This window comes from Schistocerca gregaria, chromosome 2 (genome assembly GCF_023897955.1).
Source record: "Schistocerca gregaria isolate iqSchGreg1 chromosome 2, iqSchGreg1.2, whole genome shotgun sequence".
In the NCBI taxonomy this organism is placed as follows: Eukaryota; Metazoa; Arthropoda; class Insecta; order Orthoptera; family Acrididae; genus Schistocerca; species Schistocerca gregaria.
This window is the reverse complement of record NC_064921.1, coordinates 466,476,166-466,498,498: the sequence shown is the minus strand read 5'-3', so window position 1 is coordinate 466,498,498 and position 22,333 is coordinate 466,476,166. Positions and strand designations below refer to the sequence as shown.

General features: G+C 41.0%; 1 protein-coding gene across 1 annotated transcript in view; it reads left to right on the top strand.

Annotated features, from left to right (window-relative positions):
• The window catches only part of LOC126326121 (DNA-directed RNA polymerase, mitochondrial), a 272,901-nt gene that overhangs the window by 99,773 nt on the left and 150,795 nt on the right, over window positions 1-22,333 (top strand). The window contains exon 11 of the mRNA XM_049995553.1: window positions 13,654-13,816. Coding sequence (XP_049851510.1) covers window positions 13,654-13,816 — 163 coding nt within the window. The remainder of the gene's footprint in view (window positions 1-13,653; window positions 13,817-22,333) is intronic.

The window sequence follows — 22,333 nt, the reverse complement described above, 5'->3', positions numbered from 1 at the left end:
ATGAAAATCATTAAAAAACTGAGGGTTGCACAGTGATTTGCAGAGACATGCCTGGTGGGAACCATAATGAGAGGTTAAAAAAAAAAAAAAAAACACAAATATCTCAAGGAACAGGCTTAAGGCAAAGAAATAGTTATTTTTAATTTTATTTATTGATATGTTCGTCTATACAAACGTTTTCCTCCAGTATAACTGTTATAACGTCAAGTTGAACACATGTATTTCAGAACAACACAACACATATAAGTCACAGAGTAAGTTGACAAGCAAGACATGCGTACACGTTAGCATTCGAATGAGCACTGAGTCCCAGTCTAGTGGCCACTGCTCGGCTGGCCGCTTAGGTGGCGCAGCTCCTGCATGGGTGGCAGACAGCGCCGCACGTAGAGGACGCGTGTAATTTCGTGGCGGCACTTTGAATGATTGGCGAGTCACAACACTTTTCCCGCCTTTGAAATTGTTGCACTGGTCCTGATGGAAGTGTCCTGGAGATGGCTAACGTTCATAGGCGTTGTTTGACTCGCCGTAAAGTCTTGTGGAGGAGACTTCCCGTACGTAAAGAAGTGTCCCCGATGATAACGGGTCGAATCTGCTGGGAGACGTAGGGGTCGAATCTGCTGGGAGACGTAGGGGTCGAATCTGCTGGGGCCCCATGCACCGATCTGCCCGTTGCGGCAAGTCCAGTTGATATAACAGGAGACATGGGTGGTGTGTCGGCGTCCGTTGGAGGAGGAGGCGAGTAGAATGGCTCTGAGGACAGAGGATGGTCTTCCGGTTCCTGCATGTGCACGTCTCCTGGTGGCGTCCGTTCTTGTGCTGGCATCGCGGTGACGGTGAGAGGGCTTTGTTGTGAGTATTGAAAGATGCCAAGATCCCGAGTGCCAGGTAGAACCGAAGGTGGTGTAGCGGCATTCGGAACAGGCGTTGCCGGCACACGAGGCCGAAGCTGGTCCGAATGACGCACTGCAACATCCCTCTGGATTTCATACAGGCGTCGGCCACGGTGTCGTAAGATGCGGCCTGGGCTCCATTTTGGCTGCCTGCCATATTCCCGTACCCAGACGAGGTCGTCGGCGGTGAACTGGCCAAGTGAAGGCACCTGCAGCCATGAGGTGGAAGGCCGCAGAAGATGAAGTAGCATGCGGGGCTGTCAGCCATGTAAGAGCTCAGCCGGACTGGGGTCGCCCATGGTGGTGAAATGGTAAGACGCCAGAAACTGGAGAAGCGCATCATCAGCAGCAGAAGAAATCAGAAGTTCCCGCATCTGAGCCTTAAATGTGCAGACCTGTCGTTCAGCCTCACTGTTTGATTGTGGATGGAGCGGCGAGGCTGTGACATGCATAACGCCGTGACGATCACAAAAATCCACAAATTCGGAAGAGGCTAATTGCGGACCATTATCAGTAACAAGAATAGAGGGGAGGCCATCCAAAGAAAAAATGCGGGCGAGAGCACTGGTGGTTGCCGCGGTGGTAGGCGACGTGCAACGGACAATGAAAGGAATGTTAGAGTAGGCGTCAATGACAAGGAGCCAAATAAGTACCGAAAAAGGGTCCCGCAAAGTCAGCATGAATGCGCTCCCAGGGCTTCTCAGGCGAAGGCCACGGTGAAAAAAATGACTTCGCGGCAGCGGCCTGCGACGCACAAGGGCCGCAGGCAGCGACCATGTGTGCTATTTCAGAGTTGATGCCAGGCCAGTACACATGACGGCGCGCCAGAGATTTTGTGCGAGACACGCCCCAGTGCCCTTGGTGAAGGAGGCGCAAGAGCGAAGCACGCAAAGACGCAGGTACCACAACATGCGGCGAAGCATTGTCAGTGGAAAGGAAGATAACACCATCCCTAGCCGTGAGGCGATAGCGTAAAGCGTAGTAGTTCCGCAACAGATCAGGGATCAGAAGTCTTAACAGACGGGTGATCTGGCCAACCCTTAGGAATACAGCGTAAAACCCGGGAGCGGGTAGAACCCGTAGCAGCTGCCAGCCTGTCCCCAGTGATGGGGAACCCGTCCACAACCCGTTGCTCAGCAACATCCAGGTGGAAACACAAAAGTTTGTCCCTATCAAATGCCAGATCAGGACCCATGGGAAGGCGAGACAGAGCGTCGGTATTTGCATGTTGAGCTGTTGGCCGAAAATGAATCTCATAATTGAAACGAGACAAGTAAAGAGCTCAACGCTGGAGGCGGTGTGCAGCCTTGTCGGGAAGTGACGTTGATGGATGAAACAAGGAAACAAGTGGTTTGTGATCCGTAACAAGATGAAATTTTTAGCCATAGAGAAAAACACCAAACTTATGAAGAGCATAAATAATGGCCAAAGCTTCTTTTTCAATTTGAGAATACTTTTTTTGGGCATCCGTGAGCATTTTGGAGGCATAAGCAATGGGTTGTTCCAAACCATCACAAAAACGGTGCGCAAGGACTGCACTGAGAGGTGTCTGTGACAAGAACAAGATGTTGGCCAGGTTGATAAGAAGCCAGGCACAGGGCCTGTTTCAGCATAGTCTTCAATTTCTGGAAAGCCGCATCGCATGACGCGGACCAGTGAAAAGGCACGTATTTAGGCAAGAGCCGATGCAACGGCTGAGCCACCGAAGCTGCAGATGGTAAAAACTTGTGATAGTATGCTATTTTCCCCAAGAAGGCCTGCAGTTCTTTTAACAGATGTAGGGCAAGGAAGGGCATCGATCGTAGCGACTGTTTGCTGAAGCGGACGAATACCATCCCGAGAGATTGAAACCCCAAGTACGTGATAGATGCCTGAAAAAATTGTGATTTCTGAAGATTACACTTAAGACCGGCAGTCTGTAAGACATGAAAAAGTGTGCAGAGATTTTGAAAATGTTCTTCAGTGGTGGAGCCAGTTACAACAATGTCGTCCATGTAATTGATACACCCAGGGACAGGGAGCGATAATTGTTCCAAGAATCGCTGAAAGAGATCAGGGGCACTAGCAACCCCGAATGGCAAGCGTTGGTATTGATAGAGGCCGAAAGGCGTGTTAAGGACCAGAAACTGCCGGGAAACAGCGTCGAGAGGAAGTTGATGATAAGCTTCTGACAGGTCAATTTTAGAAAAATACTGGTCTCCAGCAAGTTTAGTGAACAGTTCTTCAGGTCGGGGCATAGGGTAAGTGTCGATGAGGCATTGAGCATTTACAGTGGCTTTGAAATCGCCAGAGAGGCGAATATCACCATTTGGCTTAGCAACGACAACGACAGGAGAGGACCACTCACTTGAAGTGACAGGAAGCAAGACCCTGGAACCAGTGAGATGATCCAGCTCCCGTTTTACCCAATCACGAACGGCCACAGGAATGGGCCGAGCCCGAAAAAACTTAAGCCGAGCAGTTGGTTTGAGCATGATATGAGCTTCAAAGTCGTTTGCATGGCTTAACCCAGAAGAAAAAAGGGACGAAATTGTAGTTGACAAGGAATCCAATTAGGCATAAGGAATAGCATCAGAGATGATATTGACAGAGTCATCTATGGAGAACCCAAAAACACGAAAGGCATCGAAACCAAAAAGATTCTCTGCATTACTCTGGTCGACCACAAATATGGGAACAGTGCGAACGACAGACTTGTAAGATACCTCAGCATTAAACTGTCCCAAGAGAGAAATCTTCTGTTTATTGTACGTCTGTAATTGCCGAGTGACACGTGACAGGAGTGGTGAACCCAGCTGAAGATACGTGTGAGAATTAATTATAGTGGCAGCAGAACCGGTATCCACCTGCATGCGAACATCTCGACCAAGGATTTGGACAGTGAGGAATAACTTCCCTGAAAGGGAAGAAGTGCAATTGACAGAAAACACAGAATCAGAATCAGCATCATGTTCATGTACATCATGTACGCGGTCGGATTTGCAAACGGAAGACACATGACCTTTCTTTTTGCAATTGTGACACACAGCCCAACGTTGGGGACAATCCTCCTGTGAATGTTTCGTAAAACACTGCGGACATGAAGGAAGTTGGCAGGGGTTTTGCTGCAGTTTCTTAGCAGGTGGTTTACGGTTAGGCTGAGGCTGTGCGTGGGAGCGCACTGCGGCCAAGTCGGCCGGCAGGGACGCGCCGCTTGCGTCGTCAACAGCACACAGAGGTTGTATTTCCCCGACATCACCCCACGCCTCTATTTGCACCCCAGCGGTGCGAGAAACATCTAGAGTCGGATTTGCCAACTGAAGGGCATGTTTAAACTTCTTTGTCGGGCGCCGACCTTATAATAGCATCCCGTACCATGGAATTGGCATAGGATTCTTTGTGAACGTCAGTAACAAATTGACACTTTCGACTGAGGCCATGAAGTTCAGCAGCCCAAGTGCGATAGGATTGATGTGGCTGTTTTTGACAATGATAAAAGGCAACACGAGAGGCTACCACATACGTTTTCTTTTGAAAATAGACAGACAGAAGTGAGCACATTTCAGCAAAGGACAAAGATGCAGGATCCTTCAAAGGAGCCAATTGCAACAACAAGCGATACATTTGAGGTGAAATCCAGGAAAGGAACAGAGACTTACATGGTTGTTCATCCGTGACATGAAATGCCAAGAAGTCTGTCGAAGACATTTTTCATAATCAGTCCAGTCTTCTGCCATCTCGTCGTAAGGAGGAAAAGGAGGTATAGCCAATGACAAGAAACGCCCCGCATTTGACGCCGTGACGAAATCTCGAATCGCCGCTGTTAGAAGCGTTTGCTGTTCAAGGAGATTTTGCAAAAGTTGCTCGACAGTAGCCATGGAAACCTGTGGGTTAACGGTGAAAAGGAAAAATCCACTACCTTGTCGCCAATTGTTATAACGTCAAGTTGAACACATGTATTTCAGAACGACACAACACATATGTCACAGAGTAAGTTTACAAGCAAGACATGTGTACACATTAGCATTCGATTGAGCACTGAGTCCCAGTCTAGCGGCTGCTGCTCGGCTGGCCGCTTAGGTGGCGCAGCTGCTGCATGGCTGACAGACAGCGCTGCACATAGAGGATGCACGTAATTGCACGGCTGCGCTTTGAATGGTCGGCGATTCACAACAATAACAAATACCTGGCAATTAATATGTCTGTTACATAAAATATTAATTTATCCCCTCAGGATGTCCCTCCAGGTGTTTCGATCTTATACATCTTCCTCCTCTGTGCCAATTCTTCTCCTTTTAATTGTACATTTTGAGGCAGGTGGTCATAGGGCATCTCCTTCTCTTCTTTCCGTCTGTTTTCCATTCCAGGATTGTTTTTGGTATTCTGGCTTCCTTCATTCTTCTTACTTGCTTGTACCATTGTAACTTCCTTTCGTCCATCACCTCATGTATTCTTTCTCTTATTTCCAACCTCTTTATTATTTCATCATTTCTTTTTTTAGAAATTCTTGCTAATCTTCTCCAGAAGTCCATTTCCACTGCTTGTAGTTTTTTTTACATGTTTCAGATTAGCAGTCCATATCTCCACTCCATACATAACTGTGCTCTCTAGTATTGCTTTATACACAATTCTTTTGGTTCAGTTTATTATATGTCTGCTCCATAAGACTGACTTTGATACTCCAGCGACCTTCCTTCCATTGCTAATTCTTTTATTAATTTCTACCTTTGATTTTCCCTCCATCTCAAAAATGGGCCCCAAACAACAGAAAGTATTGACTGTCATTATTCTCATACCCTCTATGTATAAGTCAACTGGATCATTAGTGAGGTAATTTGTTTTCTTATAATTAATCTTCAATCTGCAATTTCTGTATTCTATTGTTAACTGATTAAACACGTAATTTGCATCCCCCCCCCCCCCCATCTTGTGCTATAACTACTTGATCATTAACAAATAGTAGGTTATGTAAATAAACTCCATCTTTAAGTTCTAGGCCCATCCCATTGCATTTATGAGACGATACCTTCAGATTTACATCTACATAGATTTTAAATAATGTTGGTGGTAAGGGGAAGTCTTGTAATAGCTCCCTGGTTGTTCTAAATTTCTGTGGAAGTGTTTTACCAATTTTTGCTTGACATATGTTGTCTTTATATATTTCCTGTTTTATTTTAATTAAAGGATCCTTTATGTTCACCATGTGTAATGCTCTACAAAGTAGTTTTCTTGAGACAATATCATATGCTTTTTCTAAACCTATGAAAATTAACCCTATGTTTTTTGATTTTTCCCTACATTTCTCTAATATCTGTTGTAATCTGAAAAAATTGTCTACACATGAGCTACTGGCTGTGAAGCCACGTTGTTCTTCTTGTGTTTTGAAATTTATTTCCAGCTTATTTTTAATTATTTTCTGAAAGATTCTCATTAATGTGTGTATAACACAAATTCCTCAATAGTTCAAGCAGCTTTTGTGATCCCCTTTCTTAATTATGATATTAATATATCCTATCTTTATATCCTTGGATATTGAATCTCAATGTAACATTTTATTGAATAACTGTTTTATTATTTTCACAATCTTATCACCACCATTTGTATAAGAACTCCAGATTGCTACTTCCTGGTCTAGGTGATTTACTATTCTTCCCTGTTATTAGTACCTCACTCACCTTGCTTCCTAAAATTTATACCTCCTACACTTCCTGTTGCTTTCCTTCTACTGTTCCTTCCTCCATATATTCTTCTCTATCCTCATTAAATCATTTCCATAAATATTCTTCCCATTCCTTTGGTGTTATCAGTCGAAGATTAGTTTTGGCTCATCTCTTTTTGAAGCCCCATTAATACTGACCACACTTTATTAACTCTCCCTAATCCTAGTTTGCTATTGACATTAGCACATGTCCTTTCCCATGCTTCATTCTTTGCTGTACTTTTTTTTCCCGTCACATCATTCTTCTTTTCCATGTAGACTGTTCTTGTTGCTTCTGATTTATCATTCAACCACTGGTTTGAATGCGTTCCTCTTTTCTTTAATTGTCACCTCTATTTCCTTCAACCACCATTCTGCTGTACGGCTGTGGTTATTTTCTTTTATGCTCAACACTTCTGTTGCTATATTCGTAACATTGGTTTTTATGTATTAATATATTTCCTATGTATTTCCCTCACATTATGTCCTTTCCATTCTGGCAGCAAAGAATGTTCATATACTTTCATCTTGTAGGCTGTCAATATTGAAGTGTAGATTTTGAACTTTCTCAACACTGTTCGTTTTAGTGGTGTTAATATCATTCTTTGCATTCTTACAAGGCCAAAAACTCTTCATTTGTACTAGATAAGGGCTTGATCAATAGTTACAAATTCCCTGGCAAATAGCCATTTCAGTCATAATAAGTAGATGTCAAATGGATTATTATTGTTACTGTTATTATTATTATTATTATTATTATTATTATTATTTTCGATTATTCCCATTTAAAGAGAGCGTTTGAACTTCAGTTCCTTTATAATGATTGTTTATGTTTTTTCTGAGCCCAAATTATCTTAAAGTGTTCACTGTGTTGTCTCTTTTGTGCCGCTGTCCATTTACATCCTGGTCTCTTCTGTGTTGTGATGTCAAATTTGATTTTGATGATGCTCCTGAATTCAGTTCTATTTTCTGCATCGTTTACTGTTATGTGTGCTTGTCTGAGGTCCTCTTCAACTTCTTTCATCCAATTTGTTTTTCCCCTGCCTGAGTTGATGACTTTAAGAATTCACTTTGAAATTCTGTTTTCATTCATGTTGTGGATATGTCCGTAGAACTGCATTCTTCTTTTCCTGATTTTATCCGTAATCTTGTCTGGGTATTTATATAATTCTGATGTTGGTCTCTTCTTCCAGATTCCTTGTCCTTGTATCAGTTTATATGCTTTCTGTAGCTTTTTTATTCTTTCCTCATTGGCCTTTAGGTTGATCCCTGGTGGCTGGGTGATTTCTCCCAGGTACTTAAAATGTGGTACTTGTACGATTTTCTCATGGGTTGTTACAATATGCAATTTATCTTGTGACACTCTTTCTATGTACTGGGTTTTCTCATACGAAATTTGCAGGCCAGTTCTTTGTGCAATTTCGTGTAACTTATCTATGGCGCTAGTGGCTTCTTTTCTATTATTTGTGAGGATTTCGAGGTCATCTGCAAAGGCTAAATACTTCAAATTGAATCTATTATCTTTTCTAATGCCAATTTGGATTCCTTTGACTTCTTTTTCCCAAGTCCTGATGATTTTTTTCAAAAATTATATTAAATAGTAATGGTGAAAGTCTGTCACCCTGTCGCACTCCAGTTTGGATTTCAAATGGTCATAGATATTCCCCATAAATTTAACCTTGGAGACCGTGTCAGTTAATGTTTGCTGAGTGATTGCTCTTGTCTTTCTGTTAATCCTGAATTCTTCCAGCATGTTGCAGAGCACTACTCTGTCTATTGAGTCATAGGCCTTTTTAAAATCTACAAAAGTGACCACTGTGTTTCTGGTGTTTCTCATCTGGAGAATCATTTTCTGATTCCAGATCTGTTCTATGCAAAATTGTCCCTTGTGAAAACTAGCCTGGTATTCTCCTATTTGTTGGTCAGCTTGTTCTTCTAATCTGTTCATGAGAACTTTTGATACGATTTTGTATGTGACTGGCACGAGTGAGATACCCCTGTAATTATTTGGTTCAGTTTTGTTGAAGTGGATGGATGAGTGTGCATTTCCATTCAGAAAGGATCTGTTCTGTTTCCCAAATGTTTAATATAATTTTGTGGATTTTTCCTGTCAATGTTTCATCATTTAATTTCCATAGTTCTGCAATAATTCCATCTTCTCCTGGGGCTCTATTGTTTTTCAGTGTCTTAATAGTTTCTACTATTTCGTTGATGGTTGGTGGTTTAGCGTCGCGATTTGGTGTAGATGTCTGGTAGTGAATATACTCTGTATGTCTTTCGCAGCTGAGAAGTTTGTTGAAATAGTCTGCGAGGATTTGGCAGTTATTCTTCATTTTAGTTTCTAGTGAACTATCCGGTTTCTTGAAGCAAAGGTTGGGTGCCTGGTATCCTGCAATATGTTCTTTAAACGTCTTATAAAAATTCCTGGTGTTGTTCTTCTTAAAGTCTTGTTCTATCTCATCTAGTCGCGCCGTTTGTCATAATTTCTTTTTTCCCTCCGAATGGTTTTCGAGGTTTGTTTTCAGATTACTAGAAATTGTTGCCATTTTTCTGATGTTTTGTGACTATTGAAGTTTTTCCAGGCATTGGTCCTTTCTTCTATTGCTTGGTCACACATTATATTCCACCACCTGTGTTTTCTCCTTCATTGCGGATTTGAGGACGTCCACAAGTTCTGTCCAGTTTGTGGTGTTTGACTAATTCCTGTAAGATGTTTTCCTTGTTGAGTTTTATGTATTTGGTGTCTGGTTTCAGCACTTTGGTTTTGACTCTTTTCTGTTGGGTTGTAATCTGGTCTTTATCTCTAGAAGATGGTGGTCTGATTCAAAACATCCTCTTCTCGTTTTCACATTCAGAATTTCTGCTGTGTTACTCTTGCAGATGGCCTCACAATGTTGGGTGACTTCCAAGTATACAGTATCTTGTTGGGTTTTTTGAATTGTGTTGGCATAATTACGAGTCCAAAATTTTCACTAAAGCTTATCAATCCTTCCCCATTCTTGTTGGTTCTCTTGTGAGCTGTATGTTTTCCCGTGATTTTCCTGTATTTTTTTCTCTTTGCCTCTTTGTGTGTTAAAGTTGCCTAACAAGATTATTACATGGTTTGTGGCAATTTTGTTTGTTGTCTCTACAAGGTCATTCCAGAAGTCATCCACATTCCGGGGATCTTCTTGTTATAGTTATTTGTCGGTGCATGTGCATTGATCAAAGTATATGCTGTGAAACTTCCTGGCAGATTAAAACTGTGTGCCCGACCGAGACTCGAACTCGGGACCTTTGCCTTTCGCGGGCAAGTGCTCTATCATCTGAGCTACCGATGGTAGAGCACTTGCCCGCAAAAGGCAAAGGTCCCGAGTTCGAGTCTTGGTCGGGCACACAGTGTTAATCTGCCAGGAAGTGTCATATCAGTGCACACTCTGCTGCAGAGTGAAAATCTCATTCTAGAAACATCCCCCTGGCTGTGGCTAAGTCATGTCTTTGCAATATCCTTTCTTTCAGGAGTGCTAGTTCTGCAAGGTTCGCAAGAGAGCTTCTGTAAAGGTTGGAAGCTGTTAGACGAGTCACTGGCAGAAGTAAAGCTATGAGGGCCGGGCGGGAGTCGTGCTTCGGTAGCTCAGATGGTAGAGCAATTGCCTGCAAAAGGCAAAGGTCCCGAGTTCGAGTTTCGGTCGGGCATACAGTTTTAATCTGCCAGGAAGTTTCATATCAGTGCACACTCCACTGCAGAGTGAAAATCTCATTCAGGTATATGCTTTGTTGGCCGATTTGACGGAGACCGTTGATATACGTTCTGAGGCAGACTGGAAGTCAATGACAGAGTCACTGATAGATTTGTGGACTACAAATGCTGTATCAAACTGTTTGAGTTCTTTCTCATTAGTTTTACATCTACATGTCTACATGACTACTCTGCAATTCACATTTAAGTGCTTGGCAGAGGGTTCATCGAACCACAATCATACTATCTCTCTACTATTCCACTCCCGAACAGCGAGCGGGAAAAACGAACACCTAAACCTTTCTGTTCGAGCTCTGATTTCTCTTATTTTATTTTGATGATCATTCCTACCTATGTAGGTTGGGCTCAACAAAATATTTTCGCATTCGGAAGAGAAAGTTGGTGACTGAAATTTCGTAAAAAGGTCTCGCCGCGACGAAAAACGTCTATTCTGTAATGACTTCCATCCCAACTCGTGTATCATATCTGCCACACTCTCTCCCCTATAACGCGATAATACAAAACGAGCTGCCCTTCTTTGCACCCTCTCGATGTCCTCCGTCAATCCCACCTGGTAAGGATCCCACACCGCGCAGCAATATTCTAACAGAGGACGAACGAGTGTAGTGTAAGCTGTCTCTTTAGTGGGACTTGTTGCATCTTCTAAGTGTCCTGCCAATGAAACGCAACCTTTGGCTCGCCTTCCCGACAATATTATCTGTGTGGTCCTTCCAACTGAAGTTGTTTGTAATTTTAACACCCAGGTACTTAGTTGAATTGACAGCCTTGAGAATTGTACTATTTATCGAGTAATCGAATTCCAACGGATTTCTTTTGGAACTCATGTGGATCATCTCACACTTTTCGTTATTTAGCGTCAACTGCCACCTGACACACCATACAGCAATCTTTTCTAAATCGCTTTGCAGCTGATACTGGTCTTCGGATGACCTTACTAGACGGTAAATTACAGCATCATCTGCGAACAACCTAAGAGAACTGCTCAGATTGTCACCCAGGTCATTTATATAGATCAGGAACAGTAGAGGTCCCAGGACGCTTCCCTGGGGAACACCTGATATCACTTCAGTTTTACTCGATGATTTTCCGTCTATTACTACGAACTGCGACCTTCCTGACAGGAAATCACGAATCCAGTCGCACAACTGAGACGATACCCCATAGCTCCGCAGCTTGATTAGAAGTCGCTTGTGAGGAACGGTGTCAAAAGCTTTCCGGAAATCTAGAAATACGGAATCAACTTGAGATCCCCTGTCGATAGCGGCCATTACTTCGTGCGAATAAAGAGCTAGCTGCGTTGCACAAGAGCGATGTTTTCTGAAGCCATGCTGATTACGTGTCAATAGATCGTTCCCTTCGAGGTGATTCATAATGTTTGAATACAGTATATGCTCCAAAACCCTACTGCAAACTGACGTCAATGATATAGGTCTGTAGTTAAATGGATTACTCCTACTACCCTTCTTGAACACTGGTGCGACCTGCGCAATTTTCCAATCTGTAGGTACAGATCTATCGGTGAGCGAGCGGTTGTATATGAGTGCTAAGTAGGGAGCTATAGTATCAGCGTAATCTGAAAGGAACCTAATCGGTATACAATCTGGACCTGAAGACTTGCCCGTATCAAGCGATTTGAGTTGCTTCGCAACCCCTAAGGTATCTACTTCTAAGAAACTCATGCTAGCAGATGTTCGTGTTTCAAACTCTGGAATATTCCATTCGTCTTCCCTGGTGAAGGAATTTCGGAAAACTGCGTTCAATAACTCCGCTTTAGCGGCACAGTCGTCGATAACAGTACCATCGGCACTGCGCAGCGAAGGTATTGACTGCGTCTTGCCGCTTGTGTACTTTACATACGACCAGAATTTCTTTGGATTTTCTACCAAATTTCGAGACAATGTTTCGTTGTGGAACCTATTAAAGGCATCTCGCATCGAAGTACGTGCCAAATTTCGCGCGTCTGTTAATTTTAGCCCATCTTCAGGATTTCGCGTTCTTCTGAACTTCGCATGCTTTTTCCGTTGCCTCTGCAACAGCGTTCGGACCTTTTTTGTGTACCACGGGGGATCCGTTCCATCTCTTACCAATTTATGAGGTACGAATATCTCAATTGCTGTTGCTACTATATCTTTGAATTTGAGCCACATCTCGTCTACATTCGCATAGTCAGTTCGGAAGGAATGGAAATTGTCATTTAGGAAGGCTTCTAGTGGTACTTTATCCGCTTTTTTAAATAAAATTATTTTGCGTTTGTTTCTGATGGATTTGGAAGAAATGGTATTGAGCCTAGCTACAATAACTGCTGATTTTCCTTTGTAGATCCTGTAGTTGTCTGTGTCAAAATGGTTTTTGTCCGTAAATCGTGTTTTTTGGATTGCAAGGATTTTGATCTGGAATTTTGCAGCATGCCTGTAAGTTGTTTGATCTTGCCCAGTTTGAAGAGATAATTATATTAAGTGTCCCGATGAAGTGTCTTTGTTTTGTGTGTGTGTAATAATTTGGATGTCGTCTGGTTCTCAACCTTAGGCGTATCATGATGCTCCTGGTCCCCCAGAATCCAATGCCCGGGGTAGTGGATTCATTCCTTGTGTTATCATCATGTTTGGTTTTTAAGTTGAAAACTAACTTGGTGGTGGTCCTTCCGAGGAAAGGTAATGAGGAATACAACTTGATTGTTGAGATCAAGGAGGTTCCTGTAGCTGCACCATCTAGGCAAACAGACGCTGACGCCTAACCGCCGGATACCAGGCAGACATTAGTGGATTTCGGTTGATAGTTTTGGTCCACCCCGGGTATTTTATTTCCTCGGTACCCTCCATATCTGGAGAGCATTCTCCTATCCGCCACCTGGGGAGGTGCGTGATGGGAGACTATCAACTCCACATGGGATTATTATTATTATTATTATTATTATTATTTGGCTGATATGATGAGCAGTTTTGCTCTTTTTATTGAATTGGGAGACTATAGCTACTTTTCTTCCAGTGTTGACTCTTTATGTAATAGCTTGATGCTAATTTTTAATCTGATATATGAGATTTTTGTAAAAAAATCTAACATGTTAAACCATACACACTTTTTGGGGTAAAAGAAACCCTATCTCCGTTCTGTATTCCATAAACATGTAACTATTAATGAGTTGCCAGAGGGTGTAACGGCAAGAAATGTCAAATTACAGGATGTATACAGTTTTTTCATTTTATCTCTTTTGCTGCAAGTTAGCTGTGATCAATATAAAAATTATGCATGTGGTTTTGTATTCTGATTTTTAATGTGTGTTCTGCTGTTCTGTGACTGAAACATTTTGTTATTTACAATGGAAGTACTAATTTGATTATTCTTTGTAGATGTATTATCAAGTTTCGAGAAAAAATGGGAATTATGAACAAAATGGAGCATTTGTACAGTGAATATTTTAAGTGGTACATGAACCCTGTTGGAAACCCAATGAAGAACACCAGAGAAAAATGGCAGTATTTGCTGTATGAAAATATGGAGGGTCCAAGTGTTGTGAGTATACTGTTGAAAGCACAATACAAGCACTGTGTATAAATTTTTTGCTACCTGCAGTTACAGCCTGTGCTTGTGGAAATATTGCATTGCTACATGTTTTTGCATATATCATAACTTTTCCTATCCTCAGCATATTGAAGTTGGTCTTATGAGGTACTGTCAGACAGTGATTTTGGATATTGGGGGGAAGGGGGGTGGGGGATTTTGGGCAGTATGGTTTATTTGCTCTTTGCACCTGCATAGCAACGAATTGCGGCTTATTTTCACTTCTGTGTGCCAATTATCTTAAGCTCAAGATTGTACTTCCCACATTCTGTGATTTATTTTGGACTGAATTATTACCTATGTAAGTATCTGATGAACAGTCTTGTTGTTGAATGTTCACGCAGTATCATCAAGTGGAAACTTTCTATTGTTGCACTGGCAGAAAAGTATTATAACTACAGTTGTCAATGAGATACATGGCCTATGAGACTGAGACAGTTGCTTTCAAGTGTTTTGTATAAGGTTATGAAATAATGATGGCTTTTACAATTTTGTACTGTGGGGGATAATCTTCGACACTGCCAAGAACATATAAAAACAAAGGTGGTGCTAACGTACAGTGCAGTTATGACCCAGAACTTTTAGATAAAGCTCTTCATGATATTCAGTGTGGCAAATTATCATATAGAAAAATGTGTGATTTGTATAGTGTACCTAGATCGACCCTACAAAATAAAATTCTGGAAATACATCCAAAAAAATTGGCAGGACAACCAGTGGAGGAAGAAGAAGAAGAAGAAGAAGAAGAAGAAGAAATGTTGCATTAAGGGGTCTTCAGGGCCACACGTTGGGGATTTTCTTTCACCAAACTGGATATTAGATGATTAGTAAATGGCTACCTTGATATATCTGGTCAAAAAGAGAACATATTGTCTAACAGGTTACCAGGAGAAAAACAGGTCCATTTATCCAAGTGACATTTAGAAGATATCTCTGTTTGCCTAAGTAAAAATATTAAAAGAGATTATGCAGAAGTGAACAAAGCAACAGTTAAAGTGTATTTCTAAAATGTAAATCCAAAGCTGGAAAATCTCCTGCCTAGCAAAATAATGAATGTGTGATCTAAGGTTTTCCTGGCCTACAGAAATCTTGACAATTTCTTGGGTATTCAGCCATGTAGCTTCTTCCAAAAGGTGTGATGTTTCGGTAAGCCGACTTCTTGCCATCTTCAGGTGTTCTTGGAGTCTACCATTTCTGGATGTGCTCATCAAGCAAAGAACAGGTGGCACTCTAGGACACAGTGCCTACCATAAGCCGACACATACAGATTTGTACCTGCATGCCTCCAACTGTCATGCTCCTTCACAGTGAGTGTGTGTTCTGAGCACACTGATGCACAGAGTGGGCAAGATATTGGAGTGTGACAGCTTAGCAACTGAATTACAGCACTTGCAAGCCGTGTTCTACATGAACGGTTATAGCAACCAGCAGATAAAACGTACCTTAAGACCGAAGAAGCTGAGACCGCGGCCTTTCGAGGACAAAAACAAATTGGTTGCAACGGCAATCATACCGTATGTTGGGAACACATCAGCGAAAATTGGCAGAATGCACAGAAAATATAATGTCAACTGCATGTTTTGCCCTCCATCCGAAATGAAAACTTAATTAGGACCAGTCAAGGACAACTTAGGACACCGGAAACTGGGAGTTTACAGCATCCCTTGCCAGTGCAGGAAAATGTATATAGGCCAGACCATCTGGACAGTACAGGAGAGATGTAGTGAACATAAACGCCACACAGACAATGCACAGCTGATCAAGTCCACTATGGCAGAGCACTGCATCTCACATGGACATGACATGAACTACAATGGCACAAAGGTGTAACCGCAATCGAACACATTCTGGGATTGTATCTTCAAAGAGGCAGTGGTGATCTGGCTGCATGATGAACTAATAAATAAAGACAGCGGTTTCCAGCCAAGCAAAGCCTGGGATCCAGCTTTGAGCTGAAGAAGAAGAAGAAGCATTGTCACCACGACGGCAGAGTTCTGCAAGCTGCTGTAGCCACGGAAGGACTGCGGCCCATGATCTGTCATGGGGCGCCGCGCTTCCCCCACCACCGGCCTCGAACCGCTCGGAAGTGCCCAGACGGAGGCTGCAGAAGAAGAGTCGAGATTATATATGGTCGGCATCCGTCAGAGATCAATCAGACTCCAAGCACGCCTGAAGATGGCAAGAAGTCGGCTTGCTGAAATATTGTGCCTTTTGGACTACGCTACCAGGCTGAATACCCGAGAAATTTTTAAAATAATCAATGTTAACGAGACCATCATGTCAGATAATCTTGATAAACAGCAGGTAATTAGAAAATGAAGGAGTAAGCATTCTGAAAAAAATATGTATTCATCAAAATCTAATGTTTCAATAAAGATGGCAGCAAGTGCCGATGGTAAACTGCTTTCTCTGTGTGTCATTTATAAATTTAAGCATTTGTGGGACTTGTGGCAAGAAAGGGATCCACAGGGAACCCATTTCAGCAGGAGTAAGAGTGGATGGTTTGATTTAAAGACTGATTCTTTACAATCACTCTGCCCTGTTTCAAGAAGAAAAATGGGCCAACAATGATAATTGGGGACAACTTAACCAGTCAATTGTCTCAATCTGTTGTCAAAGAGTGTGAACGGAACAATATTGCATTCATTTCTCTTCCCCCCTAATATCACCCACCTCTTCCAACTTCTGGATATAAGCTTCCTTGAACTGTACTAACTAAATGGAAGATGTAGACTTGTGAAACTATTTCCAAGGATGCTTTTTCGTTACTTCTGAAGCAGACACGGACTAATATTTCAGGAGACACTATTGGGAACATAAAAGGTGGATATTGTGCCACAGAACTAATCCTATTTGATCATCATCACATCTTATGGAAATTGCTTGATAATGAGGAGTAACAGCAAAGCAGTGTCGAGGCATGGATTCCCACTGAAGAAATGCTAAAAAAAAGTTTGTTGTCCTCCAAATAAGTCTAGTAGTCCCTGCCACCCCAAACTAGTTGTTAATCATGGGAAATCGATTATGGGCCATGACTTCTGAGAAAACAAAAATAGTACTGAAACCAGTAATAGTGCTTCTAGCAGGAGTGAAAGTGAAAATAGCCCATCATCCAGTGAAGTTTTACTGCTGAAAGAAGAGGCTTTCTTGTTGCAGACTATAAATACATAATTGGAAGCATGGAGCATATGAGATAGTATTTTGAAGTGGCCACAAATGTTAGTGCAAGGGAGGTATGTGTGTAAAATTTTTGCACCCACACATCATCAGTAGAAATGTATTTGTGTTTTCTAATGTGCTTGACGAAGACACAATGCAGGAAGAACTAGTTTTGCAAGTACTTCCTACACCAGCTGTTTATTTTTAGACTCGTAGGACATTATAACTTTATGGTGAATGTTTGAAGTGTTTGCAACTTTGTTTTGAATGTTGAGTAAGAAAACTAATTTTGAACTTTTTTAGAATTTCTTTGTTTTTTTTCTATTCCTAATATTTTGATTTAGAACTTTAAAGATTTGCAGTTCAATTTATTAGGAAATAAGAATTCACCTTTAATATATTAAATGCATTCTCTCAATCCTTATCACCTTTTTGCAATGACGGACATCTTTAAAATGTGTTAAAAGTCACTAAAATCAAATAGGAAGAATGTAGAAATAAAAAAAAATCAATTTATCCGCAAATTCCCCCATGCACAGCATTCAGCGGGGAAGTGTTACTCTTTTCGAAACATTCTAACTCTTTTATTTTTGTAATAAATATCAATTTTTATATTTTTCAAAGATTATAAGTAAAGTTCCATTCAATGAACATTAAGTACAAACAAGATTGAATTGCAATTTATGTGCAAAAAATGAAATCATCCATATAGTTGCCGTACTTGTCTCCAAGTAGTGGCCGTTCTTATCCAAGCATTGTTGCAGGCCAAAGGAAAAATTGTCCATATATCTTTCAAGCATAGCAAGGAGAATTTCTCAAGTAATGACTTATGCAACCACTTCAAGAGAGTGTGGTTTTTTAATATAAACCTGAGATTTCAGGTAGCACCGTAAGAAATAACTGCATGAAGAAGGATGTGGACATCCCCATGCAAAGAAATGAGGTGACATCAAAAATGTACCTTTGGAAAAGCCACGAGTTGTCGTGAGGTATGGGAAGTAGTCCCAATCCTGCTGAAACTGAACATTCTCAAGGTCACTCTGGTATTTTCTCAGTTCTGGCATAAAAAATTCTCCCAACATCATGAGGTAACACTGTGAGTTAACAGTGACAGTGCATTCACTTTCTTGGAAGAAGTTGGGTTCAGTGATGCAAAATTGGGCTAACCTGCAACTCATAGATACTTTCTCACTAAGTAGGGGCCTCTCGTGGAATTTCCATGGATTACTTTCCGACCCATACCAGCAGTTTGTGAAAGTTAGACTCATCACTCATTATCAGAATAATGTCATTCTCCAAGGTTTTCAGCACTCTTTCTCCAAACATATGCTTTTTATGAAGTCATTTTGCTTCAGTCATTGAACCACCCTGATTTTAAAAGGATGAAAGTGGAGTTCAAGGTGCAAAAGGTGGTGAACTGACATGTCTGAAAAGTGCAAAATGCGAGCTTGTTCTACCACTGACTGCCGAGGGCTGGGCTCCACAGCTTGTGAAACTTTCTCGTTGATTTCTGCTGTTCTAGCTGTCCACATATCTTCCCGGGCTGTTCCACATCTCACCATTCATTTTATTCTGAGGTTTGAACTACTTTATTATTATTGGGAAAGATGGGCCAGCCAACCAACATTTAACGGCAGCAAAATCTACATAGCATATGCGCTACCAAATGACCAGTTGCAACAAAGATATCTTAAACAAAGACATGTTGTTCAAGCTCCATGGTTACTGAAATGACAACTAATAATGAACGAGGATAATGGAATGTAGTCGAATTAAATTGGGTGATGCGGAGGGTATTAGATTAGGAAATGAGACGATTAAAGTAGTAAATGAGTTTTGCTATTTGGGGAGCAAAATAACTAATGATGGTCGAAGTATAGAGGATATAAAATGTAGACGGGAGATGGCAAGGAAAGTGTTTCTGAAGAAGAGAAATTTGTTAACATCGAGTATAGATTTAAGTGTCAGGAAGTCTTTTCTGAAAGTATATTTATGGAATGTAGTCATGTATGGAAGTGAAACGTGGACGATAAATAGTTTAGACAGAAAGAGAATAGAAGCTTTTGAAATGTGGTGCTACAGAAGAATGCTGAAGATTAGATGGGTAGATCACATAACTAATGAGGAGGTACTGAATAGAATTGGGGAGTAGAGAAATTTATGGCACAACTTGACTAGAAGAAGGGATCAATTGGTAGGACATATTCTGAGGCATCAAGGGATCACCAATTTAGTACTGGAGGGCAGCGTGGAGGGTAAAAATTGTAGAGGGAGACCAAGAGGTGAATACACTAAACAGATTCAGAAGGATGTAGTTTGCAGTAGGTACTGAGAGATGAAGAGGCTTGCACAGGATAGAGTAGCATGGAGAGCTGCATCAAATCAGCCTCTGGACTGAAGACCACAACACAATGAATGTATATCAGCCAATGCGCATGCACTAGTTCCCCCGCCACATAAGTTATGGCAGACACAAAACATAACACCTCCCTGCTGGGCCCTCTACTTTCTAACTTCGGATACAGATTTAAAAAATGTGTGTGTCGGAAATCATCCCAACCCTTGGGGTGATCCCAGACATTTTATTTGTCTGTCTCAGGCAAATATAAGTGCAACTAGACCTTCTGTTTTTAGGCTATTTTATTCGTTACACATATATCACCCTCTTCCCATTCCTGTTACAGACAATATAGTCTAACATGAACTACACAAATTACAACAAAAATAATCTCAAAACCATCCTAAATCACCCTGTTCAACAGTTCTGTATTGTCTGTGTAAAAGTGAATCAATAATTAGCTTCATTATGCATATACCTTTTGTTGAAATGGACTTCATCATAAGACAATGAAAATATTTTTAATTTTATTCGCTGTACTTTTTCACCAACCAAGATCATGCAGTGGTAAGACATTGGAGCTGTATTTCGGAGAATGATGGTTCGAATCCCTATCGCCACCCACATCCCCCCCCCCCCCCCCCCCTCCACCTATGATTTCCCTAAATCATGCACAGCAAATGTCAGGATTATTGCTTCAAAAATAACAGGACATTGCTGATTCACTTTTCCGATATGAACTTCTGCTTTCTCTCTTATGACCTCATTGTTGACAGGTTGTTAAACCCTTATCTTTTTACCTTCCTTGTAGTTTTTCAACATTTATTTCCTTGTCAGTATGCTTCCACACTTTCTTTGGATGAGAAACAATATTCTTTCCCTTGTCACTAAGCTTCTGTGCTTTCTTTAACCATGAGACCAGATAATAAACCTACTGTTTCAGAGGGCCTAAAAACTGATGATCAGTGGAGGCAATGGAGACAACACATTGAGTTCCTTATTAATTATAGTATTTGAGGCTACTTTTCCATAAAAAAGGGATAATGTGAGTAAAGGTAAAGGAAATGGATTCTTAACATATAAAATGAAAGTACCTTTTGTGAGGAAGGAGAAGTATAATTTTGAAGAAAACAAAAGCTGCACTGCAGACAATATTGTAATGTGGTTTGCTCTTCATCAAAAAAGGATGTCTTAGTCATAAAAAATGAAAAAGACAAAGAATTATGTAAAAACTATGTGAACTTATTCAGTAAGAACCATAAACTTCAGCACAAACAAGATTCAGTTCTGTGACTTTGCATTAAATATGAAAAATAACAGAATTAAACCATTGGGCAAGTTCAATGAAATCTCTGAATTTACAGCAATGAATGATTGATGTCTGTCAACAGACATCAATTTCAATGATACAGCCAACAAAGAACTAACAGAATCACTGAAACCAAAAGCATTAGAGAAAACCTCAGTTTGCTTGTACTTAAGTTCACAAATCATATTGTAATCATTGGAAAAGACTTTCATCATTGAACCATCAGTTGTGATAATTATAGTATTGTTAGTAGTAAGTGATCCATTGTGCAAAATGTTACTAAATGCCTTCTCTGAAAACTTCCCAGAACATGACAGGTTATAAAAAAAACGGTTGGAAGATTGAGTTTAATGCCCTGTTGTCATCGAGGTCATTAGAGATGTAGCAGAAGCTCAGATGGTGTCAAGGATGGGGGAAAAAATCAGCCCTGCCCTTTGAAAGGAAGCATCCCAGCATTTGCCTGGAGCTATTTATGGAAATCACAGTAATCCTAAATCTGGTTGGCCAGATGCAGGTTTGAACTGCCATCCTCCTGAATGTGAGTCACATATGCTAACAACTGAGCCCCCTTGCTCAATAATAGTTCAGAACCCCACTCGTCATGTAAGTATATTAGATCTGATGGCAACATACAGAACTGACCTCTTCGAGGAATTCCTCTTCAAAACTAATATCAGTGACCTTGAGGCAGTTATAGTAGCAGTGAATACTGAAACACAGAGGGCAACTAAACAAGCAGGAAGATTATGTGTTTAGTGAACTATATAAAAAAGTAGTAGTGTCATATCTCATTGAGAAATCTTGAAACATTTAGCACAGGAGAGCAGCATGTTGAGTTATTGTATCTCAAGTGTAAAAGAACAGTCGCCATGCACTGGATAGATAGGTACCCAGTAGGACAGATCATGATAGAAGGGATCTTCCATGGTATACAGTCACTGTAAAGAAATTCTAAAGAAACAGAGACTGTTGCATAATAGTCCTGAGTTATCTCCTCTGTTAACTATAATCAATCATAGATCCCTTGAACAAAAATTGTGCCCAGTAGCTGAAAGAAAGCACTGGTCATGTCTGTCCGAGAGTAGTAGAAGTGTTCCACATAACTACCGTCTGACATCCCTGACACTGATTTGTTATAGAATCTTAGAACATATTCTGATCTCAAGCATAATGAGCTATCTGCAACAGAACACACTCCTTCATGTCAACCCCAATGGATTTCGAAAACGTATACCATTTAAACCCCGGCTTTCACTTTTCTCACAGATGTCCTGAAAGCCATGGATCAAGGCAGTCAGGTAGATGCAGTATTTCTCAATTTCCAAAAATCATTTGACTCAGTACCACACCTATGCTTATTATCAAAAGGAGCATCATATAGGGTTTCATATGAAATATGTGACTGGATTGAGGATTTCTTGTTAGAGTGGATGCAGCATGTTATTCTGGATGGAGAGTCATCAACAGATGTGAAAGTAATTTCAGGTGTACCCAAGGGGAGTGTGTTGGGTTCCTTGCTGTTCATGTTATACGTTAATGATCTTGCAGACAGTATTAACAGTAACCAGATTTTTTGCTGATGATACAATCAGTACACAGAGGAGCTTGCTTTCAAATCACTCATGTGACCCACCCTGGAATATTGCTGAAATGTGTGGGACCT